At 42.1% G+C, this 16491-nt stretch overlaps 1 protein-coding gene across 1 annotated transcript in view; it reads left to right on the top strand.

The window, feature by feature from the left end:
* Positions 1-16491, top strand: part of SLC15A1 (solute carrier family 15 member 1) — a 70638-nt gene that overhangs the window by 32678 nt on the left and 21469 nt on the right. The window contains exons 5-15 of the mRNA XM_025364447.1: positions 346-465; positions 2468-2567; positions 2788-2878; positions 5062-5145; positions 8417-8499; positions 11903-11989; positions 12547-12636; positions 14570-14614; positions 14707-14739; positions 14826-14914; positions 15711-15792. Of these exons, the coding sequence (XP_025220232.1) occupies positions 346-465; positions 2468-2567; positions 2788-2878; positions 5062-5145; positions 8417-8499; positions 11903-11989; positions 12547-12636; positions 14570-14614; positions 14707-14739; positions 14826-14914; positions 15711-15792 (904 nt within the window). The remainder of the gene's footprint in view (positions 1-345; positions 466-2467; positions 2568-2787; positions 2879-5061; positions 5146-8416; positions 8500-11902; positions 11990-12546; positions 12637-14569; positions 14615-14706; positions 14740-14825; positions 14915-15710; positions 15793-16491) is intronic.

The following is a 16491-nucleotide window of genomic DNA, read 5'->3' as shown; positions in this document are numbered from 1 at the left end:
CATGCACCACCACACTTGGCTAATTTTTTATCTTTTTGTTGAGATGGGGTCTTGCTATGTTGCCCAGGCTGGTGTTGAACTCCTGAGCTCAAGCGGTCCTCCTGCTTTGGCCTCCCAAGTGCTGGGATTACAGGCATGAGCCACCATGCCTAGCCCAAAACTTTGTTCTATTCTTTTTGCTCATGTGCCTTCCTGAGAGTTAACAGTGTTACTCTAGTTCGAGAAATACGTGTATTCAGGATTGGGCTCTTGAAAGCTTTCAAGGAGGAGGTATTTTGTGCTGGAGTCAGAAGTGGATGGCTATTGTGCAATTAACTTGGATTCTCTTAACCTTTGGGAACACAGGACCATTGTGTCGCTCTCCATCGTCTACACAATTGGACAAGCAGTCATCTCAGTAAGCTCTATTAATGACCTCACAGACCACAACCACGATGGCACTCCTGACAGCCTTCCTGTGCACGTGTGAGTTGATGCTCTCTGCTGCCCCCATCACCCTCCCACCGCGTGCTCATTTGATGCCTTAAGTCTTCATCTTTTTCCTTGAACTTCACTGTGAGCATAAGGAGGTTTTTCCTCCCTCTTTGGCAGCACGGTGAAGGCTGCCAAATGGATTGAGCTGGGTCTTCAGGATGTCACCACCCTAATGGTTGTCTGGAGGCAGCGCTCCCTCTGAGGCTCACTGTCATGGGCCGCCATATCCCACAGGAGGTACAGTCAGTGGGCAGGGGATTCATGTTGGTCTTGACCTACCCTGGAGGGATGTAAAGTCCCACAGACCTTGATCCTTCACACTGCCAGGTGTCCTGAGGACTCCAGGACCTTTGGTTTTCTGTCTCGTACCACACTTCTGCCTATTTTTCAATAATCCCATTTCATAAATATTTGTTCCAGCCCTTTGTGCTGGGCCCTGGGTGGCAGGTGTCATTGACAAATGCTCACGTGCTGGATTAATCTTGCTTCACTGCAGTCTGGCCTAGTAGACTAGTTATAGAGATTTATTTTGTTTCCTGTTTTTGTGCTTCAGTTCCTTGATCTATGAGTAAACTAATGAGCTGGGAAACTAGAATAGAAACTCAAATTAGTATCGGCAATCCCCGCACTGCTGGCTTATCAGTTGATCAGACTGCTGTCCAGACTGAATCTCTTGATGCAACACTCTTGTTGTCCAGAGGGAACTGTGTCGGTGGAGGGAGTGGCTGTGAGCCCTCCCACAGAGCAGCTCTGTGGCCTTGGGAAGGTGCTCTTCTCTGCGCCTCAGTTTTCTAATCTGTAATATCAACTAAGCACATGGACTTTGGAGCCAGTTTCGGGCTGTGCCTCTTCCTAGTTGTGTGAGCTCGAGCAACTTTCTTAACCTCTGTGCCTCAGTTTCCTTGTTTGTAATAGTGCCTACTTCATGTAGGACTGTTGTGGGTTAATCCAAGTAAAGCACCTAGAACACTGCCTGACAAGCGATCTGTGCTCAAGAAATCTTAGCTTTTCATTTTTCATTTCATGGAGTTCGTATTGGAGCACACCTAAAATTCTCACAAGAGTAAATTGTATATAATATTCAGTTGGCCGTGTTTTTGTTGTCTTTTAAAATGCTTAGATTGACAACATTAAATGCAAGTTGTATTAAGAGGCAGACAAGATTAAAGGGGTGATTTGGCCAGCCAATTCAGGGAGATTGGTTCAGGAAGCATGATTTTTAAAGAATTCTTTATCTGTGCAATATTTTCCTTGACTTTATCTGTTTCATAAAATTTTTTAAGTGTTTAAAAGCAACATTAGTAACCAACAAGATATGGGATACATGCCTATAAAACCAGAAATTTGTAGTACCTACCTGTAAGTTTAATAAAACTACAAAGTGAGGGTCAATAAATGCTATAATTTTTTTTTTCAATTCAGGAGTTAAAATACTTAGCAATAACCTAGAAAATACAAGAGTAAATTAAATAACCCTTAATCCCACCATCTAGACATGACAATAAGTCTTTTAGTCTATTTCCTCCAGTTTTCTGTACCTTGTAAACAAACTGAGATCGTACTACCTAACCTGATACTCTGCTTTGCAATGAAATCATGTTTTCCAATGTTACTTAATGACTATTATGAGTCTGTTATGACTGTACCAGATACAATGCTTATATTTGTTCAATAACTTTTCATTTATCCACTCTTTTACTGGAAACAATAAAGCTACAAAAGAACCCCAAACCTAAGGCTTTCCTCAGCTCGCGAGCTACTGTATTATGTTTTCTGGATGGTAAATTATTAGATGGGGGCAGGAGCTTGAAGGCCCATGAGTTCAAGTTTGCATTTGGCTATCACGTTGCATTCCTGTGAGCTGGCTTCTCACGAGATTGTCTTCCTCTCTATGTGTGTCACTGTGCCGGGCCTGCTGAGGGAACCTGGGGAAAAGAGAGGGCTCTGCTTGTGAGGATCTGCCGTGTTGGCCCTAACACCCTGTCTTTCCCAGGGCGCTGTCCATGATCGGCCTGGCCCTGATAGCTCTTGGGACTGGAGGAATCAAACCCTGCGTTTCTGCATTTGGCGGAGATCAGTTTGAAGAGGGCCAGGTAAGAGCAGGGGCATCCCCAGAGACCACGTGCATGAACTGCACACATCCAGGAGTCAGAGGCCACTGGCACAAAGTCTGTTCTCCGTCGGATTCTTTTTAAGTACATTAGAAAGTAAGATACCAACCGAAACTAAGTTAGTAGTAAAGTGAGATCATCAGCTCCCTCTGCTCAGTTGATTGATAGCCAAAGTCATCTTACTTTCTCCTTTTCATTGCAGGAGAAACGAAGAAACAGATTTTTTTCCATGTTTTACTTGGCCATTAATGCTGGAAGTTTGCTTTCCACGATCATCACTCCCATGCTCAGAGGTAAGAGGTACCTGAAAGGAACTTCTGTTTGTCTGTTTTTAGTAAAGCTAAGTCCGTATCTTCTTCGTTTTGTTCTGTTCTTCCCTTCTCCTCTGTCCTCTAGCTGTCAGCTACATGCTGGGATGCCATTGGGATCTGGAGTAAGCGCTTCCTTCCCTGTGAGTTTCACCTCCTTTTAATCTTATTTAAATCCCTTATCCCAGTGACCACTGGAGAGTCTAAGCCATCCTTAGCATGGGCATCCATCTCCCTAAACTGTTATTCATGCAAAGTCGTGCTCATGGTAAGAGGTAAGAGGCAAGAGAGGTGCCTTGGAAGCTGGGCTGGTGGCCGTAGCTCCCATTTAAGCCTTCAAGCTTCGCTCCCCAGTGATATTTCCATGACTTAGGAGGAGTTTACTGGGCAAAATTATTTCGGTTTTTTGTTTGTTTTGTTTTGTTTTTAGAAGGAGTCTTGCTCTGTCGCCCAAGCTGGAGTGCAGTGGCACGATCTTGGCTCACTGCAACCTCCGCCTCCCGGGTTCAAGCAATTTTCCTGCCTCAGCCTCCCAAGTAGCTGGGACTACAGGTGCCCACCACCACACCTGGCTAATTTGTTTGTATTTTTAGTAGAGATGGGGTTTTACCAAGTTAGCCAGGATAGTCTCGATCTCCTGACCTCGTGATCTGCCTACCTCGGCCTCCCAAAGTGCTGGGATTACAGGCATGAGCCTGTAATCTTTGCCAGGCCAAGGAAAAGTTTTTTTTTTTTTTTGCTTTCCCATCATCTCAAGTATTTCCAAAAGAACTGCTCAGATGAAGAGAATGGGACAGTGTCGGTAGCTATCAGACGTTTGTTCTTATTAATGCTCCATTGAGAGTTTGTGAATTTCCCATGTGGAAGGGAATATGTGGTGTTACTGATGACAAACTGACAAGACCATCCTGTCCACATTTGAATCAGATTAGATTATGAAATAAAGATTTCAGGGGGATTTATGTATTCCTGCACAGAATAGTGGTTTGAGGATGACAGACAATTAAACCCCATTCCAACTTGTTTTATTTTTTGTTTTTTCCAACTTGTTTTACACAAAAATGTAATAGCTTTTATTCCTGTGTCCTGTTTGCTCACCTCTCCCACCTCTAGGTTCTACTAGAGGGTGCATGTTTAAATTGTAGAATCTGTTAAAGGATAATTATTTAAAAGGAAATTCATGACTCTCATACAAATATAAAGTGAACATATGACAAAAATTTTATGTAACTTGTTAATTAGTTGATAACGAATCAGTTCAAATAAAGATTTGACTAACAAGTTTCTATTCTTTATAGGGGGAAAATTATTTTTTGCCATGAACAGGAAACATTCGTATGACTGTCACTTCTGCTAGTTAACTTCTTTCTCTCCCGAAGTGTGAGATAGCTGAACCAAATCAAAACCCTGATAGCATCAGATCATTCCTGGAGGCTCCAGCATTCCATGGAAAGGATTTCCAGGAATCTCTACGACTTCTTACAAAGGCTTAGTTTTTTTATAATTTTTATTTATTTCATACACACACACACACACACACACACACACATATCCTGGGGTTTCAAAGCTAAAATAGCTGTTGGTCAGAGGTTGCCAAGCTGTGGCCCATGGGCTCCAGAAATCTGGGCAAGACCATTCATTGATGTATTGTCTACAGTTGATTTCCCCTGCAAAGGTGGGGCTGAGTAGTTGACAGAGACCAATGGTTCACAAAGCCTAAAATATTTACCGTTGGGCCCTTCACAGAAAAGTGGACCAACCTCGGCCCTAGGTCATTGAATTGCTACCTGATTGGCATGAATTCAGGAATATTGATTTTCCAGTGTACTTTTGATTTACTGAGTCCCATATGATCAAGTTAGTGTATCCAGATCATCTTTATCTCCCCCACAAAGAAAATCTACAGAACCAAGAGGGGGCCACTGATTTTCACCAACCCAGGATCACTCATCTATTTAGGGGCTGAGATGAGAACTGGTTTCTATCTCCTGCTCCTCCTGCTACACTGCTGCTTTGCTTAGCTAGCAACGATGTCAGTAAGGCAAATGGATGTGTCTAGAACAGTATGTGAAAGCAATATGTAATTATCAGTGGGGGATCTTTACAAATGGGAACGATATGCTCGTTACCAATGCCATCATAATTTTAATCTTGTCATTTCTCCCCAGTTCAACAATGTGGAATTCACAGTAAACAAGCTTGTTACCCACTGGCCTTCGGGGTTCCTGCTGCTCTCATGGCTGTATCCCTGAGTAAGTGGAAATAGGTTGAATTAATAGAAGCCTAGGACCAGGTCAGGCTCTACATGAATGATTGTGACTAATGTTTTAAAGTGCATGTAACAAGTGGCAACAAAAAGTAGTGAGAAGAATTGGCATCAGATGTTAAACATGCTCTAAGTATTCAAAGAAAGTAGGATTGGCACATCAGTTCTGAGGGAATAGGATCAAAAAAAGGATTACAGGAAAAGGAACCAACTGAGTTGGTCATTGAAAGGTGTGATACTATTTAGGCAGATTAAGATGAAGGTGAGAGAGACCCAGCATGGTCGCTCAGTGTGGTGTCATGGAAAAAGGCACAAACAGAACCTAATAAGGGAGGAATAGAACTTTGGGAGGCCGAGGCAGGGGGATACCTTGAGTTCAAGACCAGCCTGGAATTCAAGACCAGCCTAGGCAACAGAGAGAGACCCTACCTCTAAAACAAAAACAAACAAAAAAAAATTTTTTTTTTTTTTAAGACAGAGTCTTGCTCTTGTCACCCAGGCTGGAGTGCAATGGTGCGATTCCAGCTGACTGCAACCTGCGCCTCCTGGGTTCAAGAGATTCTCATGCCTCAGCCTCCCAGGTAGCTGGGATTCCAGGCACCTGCCACCATGCCCAGCTAATTTGTGTATTTTTAGTAGAGACAGGGTTTCGCCATGTTGGCCAGGCTGGTCTCGAACGCCTGACCTCAGGTGATCCACCCACCTCAGCCTCCCAAAGTGCTTGGATTACAGGCATGAGCCACCACGTCTGGATGTTTTGTTTTGTTTTGTTTTTTAATTAGCTGGATGCTGTGGCTTACACCTGTAGTCCCAGCTACTCTGGAAGCTTAAGTGGGAAGATTGCTTGAACCCGGGAGGTCGAGGCTGCAGTGAGCCATGATTGTACCACAACACTTCAACCTGGATGATAGAGCGAGACCCTGTCTCAAAAAAAAAAAAAAGGATGAAGGTGATAGAATCTGCTGGATTAGCTGAACCCAAGGCTCAAAGCTTTTGTTCTTGTCAACGTGTACTTATCTATAACTTGCTTGAAGAAATGGCCACCTGGTTCAGTTGCCTTTGAAACACGCCAATGAACGACTACATTTCCTTAATTGATTAGGTTGGTGCAAAAGTAATTGCAGCTCCTGCCATTAAAAGTAATGGCAAAAAGTGCAATAACTTTTGCACCAAACTAATATCACCCCCAAATGTTTCTACTAGAATTCTTTCCCAGTGGACAGAACATATATGTCTATTTGAGGCATTCATCAGCACATTAGTTCTTGGCATTGGCTTTTGGGAAATGTAGCATTGTCTACATGGGGTGGTTGGATGTGAAAGGTGGCCAAGAACGGTGCAAGAAGACAATAGCCCAGCCGCCACCTCAACTCTTTAGAGCCCCTTTCCCACTCAAATGAGGTTGTCATCAGCTTTGCTCAGCTGACAATCATGTCTCTCTCTCCGATTTTTGTTTTCAGATGTTAGTAGTGCATGGAATAGGACCATTTTAAATCTCTTTTGCTCACATTGTAGCAATTTAACTGTCCCCTTTCATTTAGGTGAGAGCTCAGTGTTCTCTTTTTAATGTCTCTTTTCTTCCATGGTTCTTCCCATACTGCCACTGTCCCCTAGCAGGCTCATTGATACCTCCTCCCCTTTAATTCTTGGCAGGAGACAGATAGCATTTCAAAAAATCTTGCTTTGCACCAGACACCATACTAAGCACATTAGGTACATTCTTATTTCATCTGTACAAGTCATTCCTCTATCAAAGATTATGCTTTTTCTTCTGGAGGAATTGAGAATAGGCCAAATCCGATGTGTCAGCACCACCTCTAGAAATTCCTATGCTTGAATTAGGTTTCAGTTAATCAGAAGCTTAAACATTCAATATTAGTTTGTAAAAGAAAACATAGACTCAATCTCTTGGACATCTTTACCATCCATGTCTGCATTGAGAAAGGTTGACATTGGGCAAGAATATAAGTAAACATCTCTTTCATCAACTATAAAGAACATCTATAGTATAGGCACATACTTGGAGCTAGCACCTGTCAAAAATCTCAGGCCCTCTTAATTGAGAAAAATAAGTAGAATTCAAGTTATCTATCAGTGTTTTTAAATTATTGAAGTGTGGTATTGGATAATCAGAAATCCTAGTGTATGGACTATGTTTTCAGAGACTCTTGCAACAATGCTTTAAATTTTTTTAAAAATTTGAATAAGATGATAGAGATAGGATCTCACTATGTTGCCCAGGCTGCTCTAGAACTACTGGTCTCAAGTGATCCTCCTGCCTTGGCCTCCCAAAATGCTGGGATTACAGACGTGAGCGGCCACACTCAGCCCCAGAACGGTTTTTTCCAAGTTATTTTCACAATGTGACTTGCCAAAAAGGTCCATGAAAGAATGACCTCATTGAAAAGGTGCTTCCAACTTTTATAAAACTGTAGCTGCAGATGCAATTAATTGTAACTGCTTTTGTACAGTGGCCACAGAAAAAATTTCTGCAATGTATGATTAAGATTCTTTTTTCCTGAATATTAAAAAGAGAATGTTTTCTCCCTATTGCTTTCAGAAAATTACAGCTCTATTTATTTTTATTTTTATTATTTTGATATGGAGTTTCACTCTGTCACCCAGACTGGAGTGCAGTGACACGATCTCAGCTCACTGCAACCTCCACCTCCTGGGTTCAAGCAATTCTCCTGCCTTAGCCTCCTGAGTAGCTGGGGTTACAGGTGCCCATCACCACACCCAGCTAATTTTTGTACTTTTAGTAGAGAAGGGGTTTCACCATGTTGGTCAGGCTGGTCTCAAACTCCTGACCTCAAGTGATCCACCCACCTCGGCCTATCAACGTGCTGGGATTGCAGGCTTGAGCCACCGCACCTGGCCCCACTTATTGTCTTAGAATAATACATTAATGTGTTCTATGAAAGCACTGATTCCTTTTGTCTCCCTTTAAATAGAGATAGAACTTGTGCTTAAATACCTGTGTGAGTGTACGTGAGCTACCTTAAGTTATGGGAAGTAGATGATATTAGGCTTAAAGGTTTGCATATTAGAACACAAATATCACATTACTCATAGGTTTTTGTGGATTGTGAGGGTTAAAAGGACTTTCTAAACTATGAGGTTGGTGAGTAAATCCATTCCATAAGTAATCCCATTATCCCAAAAAGAAGTTATAATTCAAATAAAGGTGCATCTCTCTAGGCCACAGGTTGCTCTGGCACATGCTTTGCTGACATATCTTCTTCTGCCCTATCTAGTTGTGTTTATCCTTGGCAGTGGGATGTACAAGAAGTTCCAGCCACAGGGCAACATCATGGGTAAAGTGGCCAGGTGCATCCATGTAAGTATCTCAGCTGCTCTTTCTCAAGGCCATTTAACTACCTCAGAACCTTCTATTAAATTAAATTAAATTCTTTAAATTAAATTAAAATATAATATAACTTAAAATAATTCCTTTAAATTATAATAAATTAAATTAATTTAAATTAAATTAAAATCTAAGCTTTGACTTTCATTTAAATATATTTTTAGTGTTCTTAACGATTTCAATAAATTGCAGTTTCTTCTAAATGGAAAAAGACACAAACAGAACTTAATAAGGAAGGAATAGAAATGGCTCTTGAGCTTCTAAAATAAGATCAATTGTCAAAGAAAAGCAAATCAAAGTGACTCTTCATCTGTCAAAATGGCGGAACAGCACCTGAGGTTTGTCAGGGAGCATGAATCAAAAACGAGGAGGCTCAATTTGGCAATGTGTAGCAAGAGTCTCAGGTGTTCAGATGCTTCAAGTCAGTCATGCTGCTTTCAGGAATTAAGAGTAAGAAAATAGGCTAGGCACTGTGGCTCAGGCCCGTAGTCCCAGCACTTTGGGAGGCCGAGGCGGGCGGATCACTTGAGATCAGGAGTTCGAGACCATCCTGGCCAACATGGCGAAACCCTGTCTCTACTAAAAATACAAAAATTAGCTGGGCGTGGTGGTGGGTGCCTGTAATCCCAGCTACCCGGGAGGCTGAGGCAGGAGAATTGCTTGAACCTGGGAGGCAGAGGTTGCAGTGAGCTGAGATTGTGCTGTTGCACTCCAGCCTAGGTGACAGAGGGAGACTCCGTCTCAAAACAAAACAAAACAGAACTAGAGTAAGAAAAAAAATTTAAAAAGTGAACACAGACAAAGATTATCATTGTAATACTTATAATAGCGAAAATGTCAGCGCACCAAATTGCTGCCAGTAGGAAGATGGTGCCGAACTGACAGCTCATCTCTGGCATGACATGCAGCCGGGAGCTGTCTTCTTTCTAAAGAATATCTGGTGACAGGAATGTGCAGAATATGGTTTCTTCCATAACTACCTCCATAGTATATGCATATACACATACATTTATGGGTGGGAAATAAATGTCGAGAGTGGGAATCCTTAGATAATGGAATCACATAATTTTTTTCTTATACACTCCCCGTTTTTTTAGTGAACATACTGTATATGTTGTATAACTGGAGGTAAATGTGTCATTTATTTAAAAAAAAAAACCACATGTGTGAATCTTTTGGATGAAAAGGCAGCCTTAAGATAATTTTAGACCACTTACTTTATCTTATCTGGCCTTATTGCATTAGATTATTGTATTATATTTCTTTTCTTTTCTTTTTTTTTTTTTGAGATGGAGTCTTGCTCTGTCACCCAGGCTGGAGTGCAGTGGTGCATTCTGAACTCACTGCAACCTCTGCCTCCTGGTTCAAGTGATTCTCCTGCCTCGGCCTACCAAGTAGCTGGGACTACCAGCACATGCCACCACACCTGGCTAAGTTTTCTATTTCTGTAGAGACAGGGTTTGCCATGTTGGCCTGGCTAGTCTCAAACCCCTGACCTCCGGTGACCCGCCCACTTCAGCCTCCCAAAGTGCTGGGATTATTGTATTATATTTCACTTGTATTGTACTATTAGATTGTTGTATTGTGTTGTATTTCACTTTTTGAAATAAATGTGCCCTCTCCCTGTCAAAAAAAATCCCTTCAAGGCAGCTATACTCTTTTCTTCTAACATTAGACCTGTTCCCACCAAAAAGCTTTTTCCAAGCAAAGAGGGGACCTTACCAATTACCCGTCCAAGTCCTTCCTTAACGAGTCATTGACAACTTAGTTTAAACTCCAGAAGAACAACGTCAAGCTATTTAGAGTCATGAGAACTATATTGCGAAGTATCCTGAAGTCAGCCTGTAGCTTTAGCTTACTGCTTTTCTTTTTTTCTTCTTCTTCTTTTTTTTTTTTTCCTTTTCCTTTTTGTTTTTGAGACAGAGTCTCACTCTGACACCCAGGCTGGAGTATAGTAGCATGATCTCGGCTCACTGCAACCTCCGTCTCCCAGGTTAAGCAATTCTCCTGCCTCAGCCTCAGCCTCCGGAATAGCTGGGACTATAGGCATGCACTACCACGCCCAGCTAATTTTTGTATTTTTAGTAGAGACGGTTTTTGCTATGTTGGCTAGGATAGTTTTGAACTCCTGGTCTCAAGTGATCCGCCCACCTCAGCCTCCCGAAGTGCTGGGATTACAGGTGTGAGCCACCACACCTAGCCCAATTACTGCCTTTCGATCACACTCATGCCTGCAGCCTCCACCAGCATCGCTTCTTGCTGTGTCATTGCAAATGCACATTGCTCTTCCCAAAGGCCTTTTTCCTAAACAACACTAACAAGGAATCTTAGTGGCCCCTAATTTTATGATGGGTGGGTCATCGTATTTTTCTGACCTGTGTTATTATATCTTAAAATGTTTCCCTATAGCCTTAATTTTTTAATAAATATATTTCTCTGTAGTGTGTTCTTACTCTTAAAAACTAATACTCAGTTCAGTTATTGGAAACCTTTTAAGTATGTTTGAAACAACTTAGTGTGTAAATCTAGTTTTTCAAACACAAACTTTATAAAACCTAAATACGGATCAAATATTTCTAATAAAAATCTAGCATCCAAATTGAGATATGCTGGCCGGGCATGGTGGCTCATGCCACCCCAGCACTTTGGGAGGCTGAGGCCAGTGGATTGCATGAGCTCAGGAGTTCAAGACCAGCCTGGACAAAATGGCAAAACCCTGTCTCTATTAAAAATAAAAAATAAAAAAATTAGCCAGGCATGGTTGCACATACCCGTGGTCCCAGCTACTTGGGAAGCTGAGCTGAGAGGATCACTTGAGCCTGGGAGGTCAAGGCTGCAGTGAGCCAAGACAGTGCCACTGTACTCCAGCCTAGACGACAGAGCAAGACCTTGTCTCAAAAACAAATAAATTGAGATTATGACATAAGTATAAAATATTCTCTGGATTTTGAAGAAAATATGAAAGAAGGTAAAAATTCTTAATTTTTAAATATTGATTACCTATTAAAATCATTGTGGGGTTTATCATGTTATATAAGATGTTTGTAGAATGAATTTCACCTGTTCCACTTTTTCCTTTTAAGATGGCTACTAGAAAACTTAAATTGCAAACACGTGTTCTATTTCTATTGGGCGTGCTTCTCTAGAGGATCTGGGGAGTGAAGTAGACACAGCTTAACTCTGTTCACCCCAACTCAAATGCTTGTTGGAAAGAGACTGTTAATAGAAATAAGTGCTCATATACTAGTAGATACAATTGTATATTTTGCTTTTCTTGCAAGCATATTTTTCTACTAAAGGTAGTTTAATTGAAATGTGCTTCCCTGACAAAGTCGTTGGTCCTGTTTTGAAATTTGATTTTTCTTCCTTCCTTCAGTTTGCCATCAAAAATAGATTTAGGCATCGGAGTAAGGCATTTCCCAAGAGGGAGCACTGGCTGGACTGGGCTAAAGAGAAATACGATGTAAGTAACTGTCATTGCTACAATGACCCTGATTCCCCCAGGAAGTAAACACCCAAAATCTCAATTGAGATTAAGGTTATATGGACAAAATGATCAGTTATACCTTCCTAACCTTTATAGCATATTAAATAAAACTATGCATGCATGCATTTTTTTAACTGAAGTAACTTGATAAATAGATCTGGAAATAATATTACCTTTTCATAGTTTTTCATTTGGTATAATCTGGCATTATATGTTACATGTAATTGGGATCATATAACCTTAGTTTGAATATAGGAGAGTCAAGCAGTGGTGACGGTGGTGGTGGGATTTACATTTAGTAAATGCACGTAATTTACCTCCTAAATAGATGTTTTCACTCATATTTTAAAAAGTTTAGACATTTTCGGTTTTCTAAAGAAAACTGCGGCAGTATGTTTTGGATTAATCACCTCCCAGCTTGTCTCTAGATGGAAATATCTGTGTCTCCACTGAAACTCAGCAGCAACTGCAAGCCGTGAGTGGCACAGGACACAGGGTGTGGCTAATTTGTCCCTCCCCCACTCCAACTACAGGAGCGGCTCATCTCCCAAATTAAGATGGTTATGAGGGTGATGTTCCTGTATATTCCACTGCCAATGTTCTGGGCCTTGTTTGACCAGCAGGTAATGTGAAACTCTGCTTCCTCTCCTTTTCACTGAGCAAGCGTACATCCCACACTGCCAGGTACCAAGGCTCACTTCGTATTTCACACCTAAAAAGTTCTCCTCCAGTTCCTCATTTATATTTCACTTGTTTAATTGTTCGATCACATTGAGTTTATTGTAAAAAACAAAAACAAAAGCAATTCTAAGTGGTTCTATCCACATTTCTGTTGCTAAACAATGAAGACAATTAGGTGAGGTCAAGTAGCCTTGGGAAAGATTTCATCCAGGACTCTTACCAATCAAAACTGAGAGTAAAGAGTTTGTTTTCCTACCAATACAGAGGGTAACAAGATACATTGCCTTTTGTGGAGTCCATACATAAATGGAGAGGGACTTGACCTCTTCCACTCTAAGATGGAATGCTTGGGCTAGAAGTACCATCCTGGGGTGGAAAATGACTCCTCTCCAAGCAGGGACCTAGAACCCAGCAGGTGACCTGTTGTCTCTTTCTACCGCAGCCCTAAGACACATACCCGGGAATTTTTCACAATCGTGTTAGACAGCTGAACGCATGGAGCTCAGTAACCAAAGCAATTGGATAGTGTTTCTTTTTAAAGATCAATCCTGGTTTACAGAACAAAAAAAAATAGATATTGTTTCTCTTAGAAACTGGAGTTTAAAACAAATGTATGAACACACAGGGTTTGAGCAGGGAGGATGATGGTGGGGATAAACCATTGCTTGGGAGAAATGTGAGTGTCAGCTGTAAGTAGGAGATTGAGATGTGTCAGACGGACCCGGGAGGCAGCGCTGCATGCGGACAGGAACTGGTCACGGGAATGAGGCTTGCTCTGGAAACACATGCCTCACCTGGTAGCTGTGAGATTTGAGTCGCTGTAATAACTCTTAACCCTGCCCGAAGGGTGCTAATCACCCTCCGCAAGGCTGTGAGGGTCCAGTGTGAGAACATCCATAAGGTACTCAGTGACTGGCCTGTGTGAAGAACTCAAACAGGGGTAGATTTCTTTTTCTTTGTTTCTTTTTTTTTTTTTTTTTGAGACAGTGTCTCACTCTGTCGCCCAAGCTGCAGTGCAATGGCACGATCTTGGCTCACTGCAACCTCCACTTCCCAAGTTCAAGCGATTTTCCTGCCTCAGCCTCCTGAGCAGCTGAGATTACAGGCACCTGCCACCACACCTGGCTAATTTTTAGTAGAGATGGGGTTTTGCTGTGTTGACCAGGCTGCTCTCGAACTCCTAACCTCAGGTGATCCACACATCTCGGCCTCCCAAAGTGCTGGAATTGCAGGTGTGAGCCACTGCGCCTGGCCAATTTCCTGACTTTCTATGATGTCTTTGTAGTGGAGTTGATGGGTTCATATGGAAGCATTTACATGTTTAGTCTTCCACGGACATAATCATATTGACCTGTACAGTCCTGGGTCCTCTTTCACTGTGAAATATGTTGACTGTAAAGGGGCTGCCCAGGTTTAAATTCACCACTCTCTTGATGGAGATCTAGTTGGGGCCAGCCTAGACTGTCAAAATGGCTGTTAACAATAATATTTTTGGATCTTGGATGGCAGTGAATATGGACCATCCGCAATGTACACAGCTGCTATCACCTAGAAGACAATGCCATGCTTTCCAAAGAGCCTCAGAAATGCATTTTTGTATGTCCTAGGGATAGCTTCATCTCAGGGTAGTGCTTTGTGCAGCTTCAGGAGGGGTTGGAGCACTCCATATTTGTACACTCGTGCACTAGAAATGCAACCTGTTTCTTTTGACCTAGTAGTATAATAGAGCTGAGAGATTAACTTGATGTTTAAAACTACTTTAGATCCCATAACATGTCAGACCTCATTCCTGATGTGGAAAAGACTCACCATTGACTTGTAAAATTTTAAAAACCCACATTCCCAAATAATACAGCAAATTTATTCATTTTTAAGGGCTCCAGGTGGACACTGCAGGCAGCAACCATGTCCGGGAAAATCGTAAGTTTGACTCCTTTGTTTTAGTTTCTTTGTCCCCTTTCTTCTTCCCTTTCATGACATTTTGCACTGAGATTGTTTTCCTCTCTTTTTAGGGAGCTCTCGAAATTCAGCCCGATCAGATGCAGGTAGGAGAAGAAACGTTTAAGTTGCTTTCAGGGAGCAGAGTCATCTTTGAGACAAGCTTAACATTTCTCCTCCACTTCCTCTGCAGACCGTGAACGCCATCCTGATTGTGATCATGGTCCCGATCTTCGACGCTGTGCTGTATCCTCTCATTGCAAAATGTGGCTTAAATTTCACGTAGGTGATGGGTGGGTTGGGTTGGGTGAGGCTCCCTTGGTCCCAGGACTTTGCAGATGGGCTGTGCTCAGCCTGCAGCCCCTCCCGCAACCTCACCTAGAGGATAGGGTTTTGAATAACGAAGAAAACAAATGTTTGTGTGCTGATGTTTCTGAAAATGTTCTTTACAATAAAAATGCTGTGAGTGACAGCCTGAAAATTAATCAGGCTTTCTTCTCTACGCAGATAATAGGAATGGTCATTGTAATCTGGAGTATCACCTGAACTATAGTTTCTAGAAATTAATGTAAATATACAGGCCAGGCACAGTGGCTCACGCCTGTAATTCCAGCACTTTGGGAGGCCAAGGCAGGCAGACCACTTGAGGTCAGGAGTTTGAGACCAGCCTGGCCAACATGGCAAATCCCCGTCTCTACTAAAAATACAAAAAATTAGCCTGGTGTGGTGGCACGCACCTGTAATCCCAGCTACCCTGGAGGCTGAGGCATGAGAATCACTTGAACCTGGGAGGCAGAGGTTGCAGTGAGCTGAGATCGCACCACTGCACTCCAGCCAGGGTGACAGAAAGAAACTCTGTCTCAAAAAAAAAAAAAAAAAAAAGTAAACATGCAAACAAGAAGATATATTCCATTTATCCTCCTTGAATCCTCATGAATCCATGACCAAGAAGTGGGGGGCACTTTCAAGCCATGTTTTTGGAGAGAATTTAGTTTTGTTGGGGGATGGTGGGGGTGGGGTTTAGCTTAGCTCATCAGTGTGAGACTGGTTGAGAGTCACTCTTCTCTTGTCCCATCAGCTCCTTGAAGAAGATGACAGTTGGCATGTTCCTGGCGTCCTTGGCCTTTGTGGTGGCTGCCATCGTGCAGGTGGAAATCGATGTGAGTTGTCCCCTGGTTCTCCCATGTCCTTTCCTGGTGAATTTAGCTGGAGCGTTCAGAATCTTCTTTCTTCAGGATGAAGGAGATTAGGGGAGGCCAAGGTCTTTCTCTGTAAACTGAGCCCTGGAGCTGTGGGCAGTGGGGGGCACCATAGGTGTGAGGGTAAAGTGGGTGGGCTTCAGCAGGGAAAAAAGCTTACATAAGTAACTTGCATTTCTAATACAGTTTTTATAATGGAAAAGAAGTTTATGGAACAGGTTCCTTCACAATCTAAATTCCCAGGGGATCTGGTTAAAAGAAGTTCATCATTCACAAACAAGTTCATCATTCACAAACAAGCATCACTTCAAATGTGTGTAAATGGCCTTTTTGATGTGAGAATGCATTTTGAATTCTAGTGTTTCTAAAATGATTGGTTTGTAAGTTAATCCACACATCTGTTGGCCTCACAGTGGGCTAAACTAGACTCCTGACACCGGTAGTCTGAGATCAGCTCCTGGAAGCAGGGCTATGTGGTAGGTAAGACCCTCCTGCCTCTCCCGGCCATTCCCCACTACTTCCTCCCTCTCTTTGCCTCTCTCTCTCTTTCTCTCATTCCTTCCATCCCCCTCTCTCTCTCTTTTAATATCTTTATTTATATATATATATATTTTTTTTTTTTTTTTTTTTTTTTTTTTAAGGGGTTTGCTTTTTTTCCCC

The sequence above is a fragment of the Theropithecus gelada genome, chromosome 17 (genome assembly GCF_003255815.1).
Source record: "Theropithecus gelada isolate Dixy chromosome 17, Tgel_1.0, whole genome shotgun sequence".
Classification (NCBI taxonomy): Eukaryota; Metazoa; Chordata; class Mammalia; order Primates; family Cercopithecidae; genus Theropithecus; species Theropithecus gelada.
This window is presented reverse-complemented; position numbering and strand designations above follow the sequence as displayed.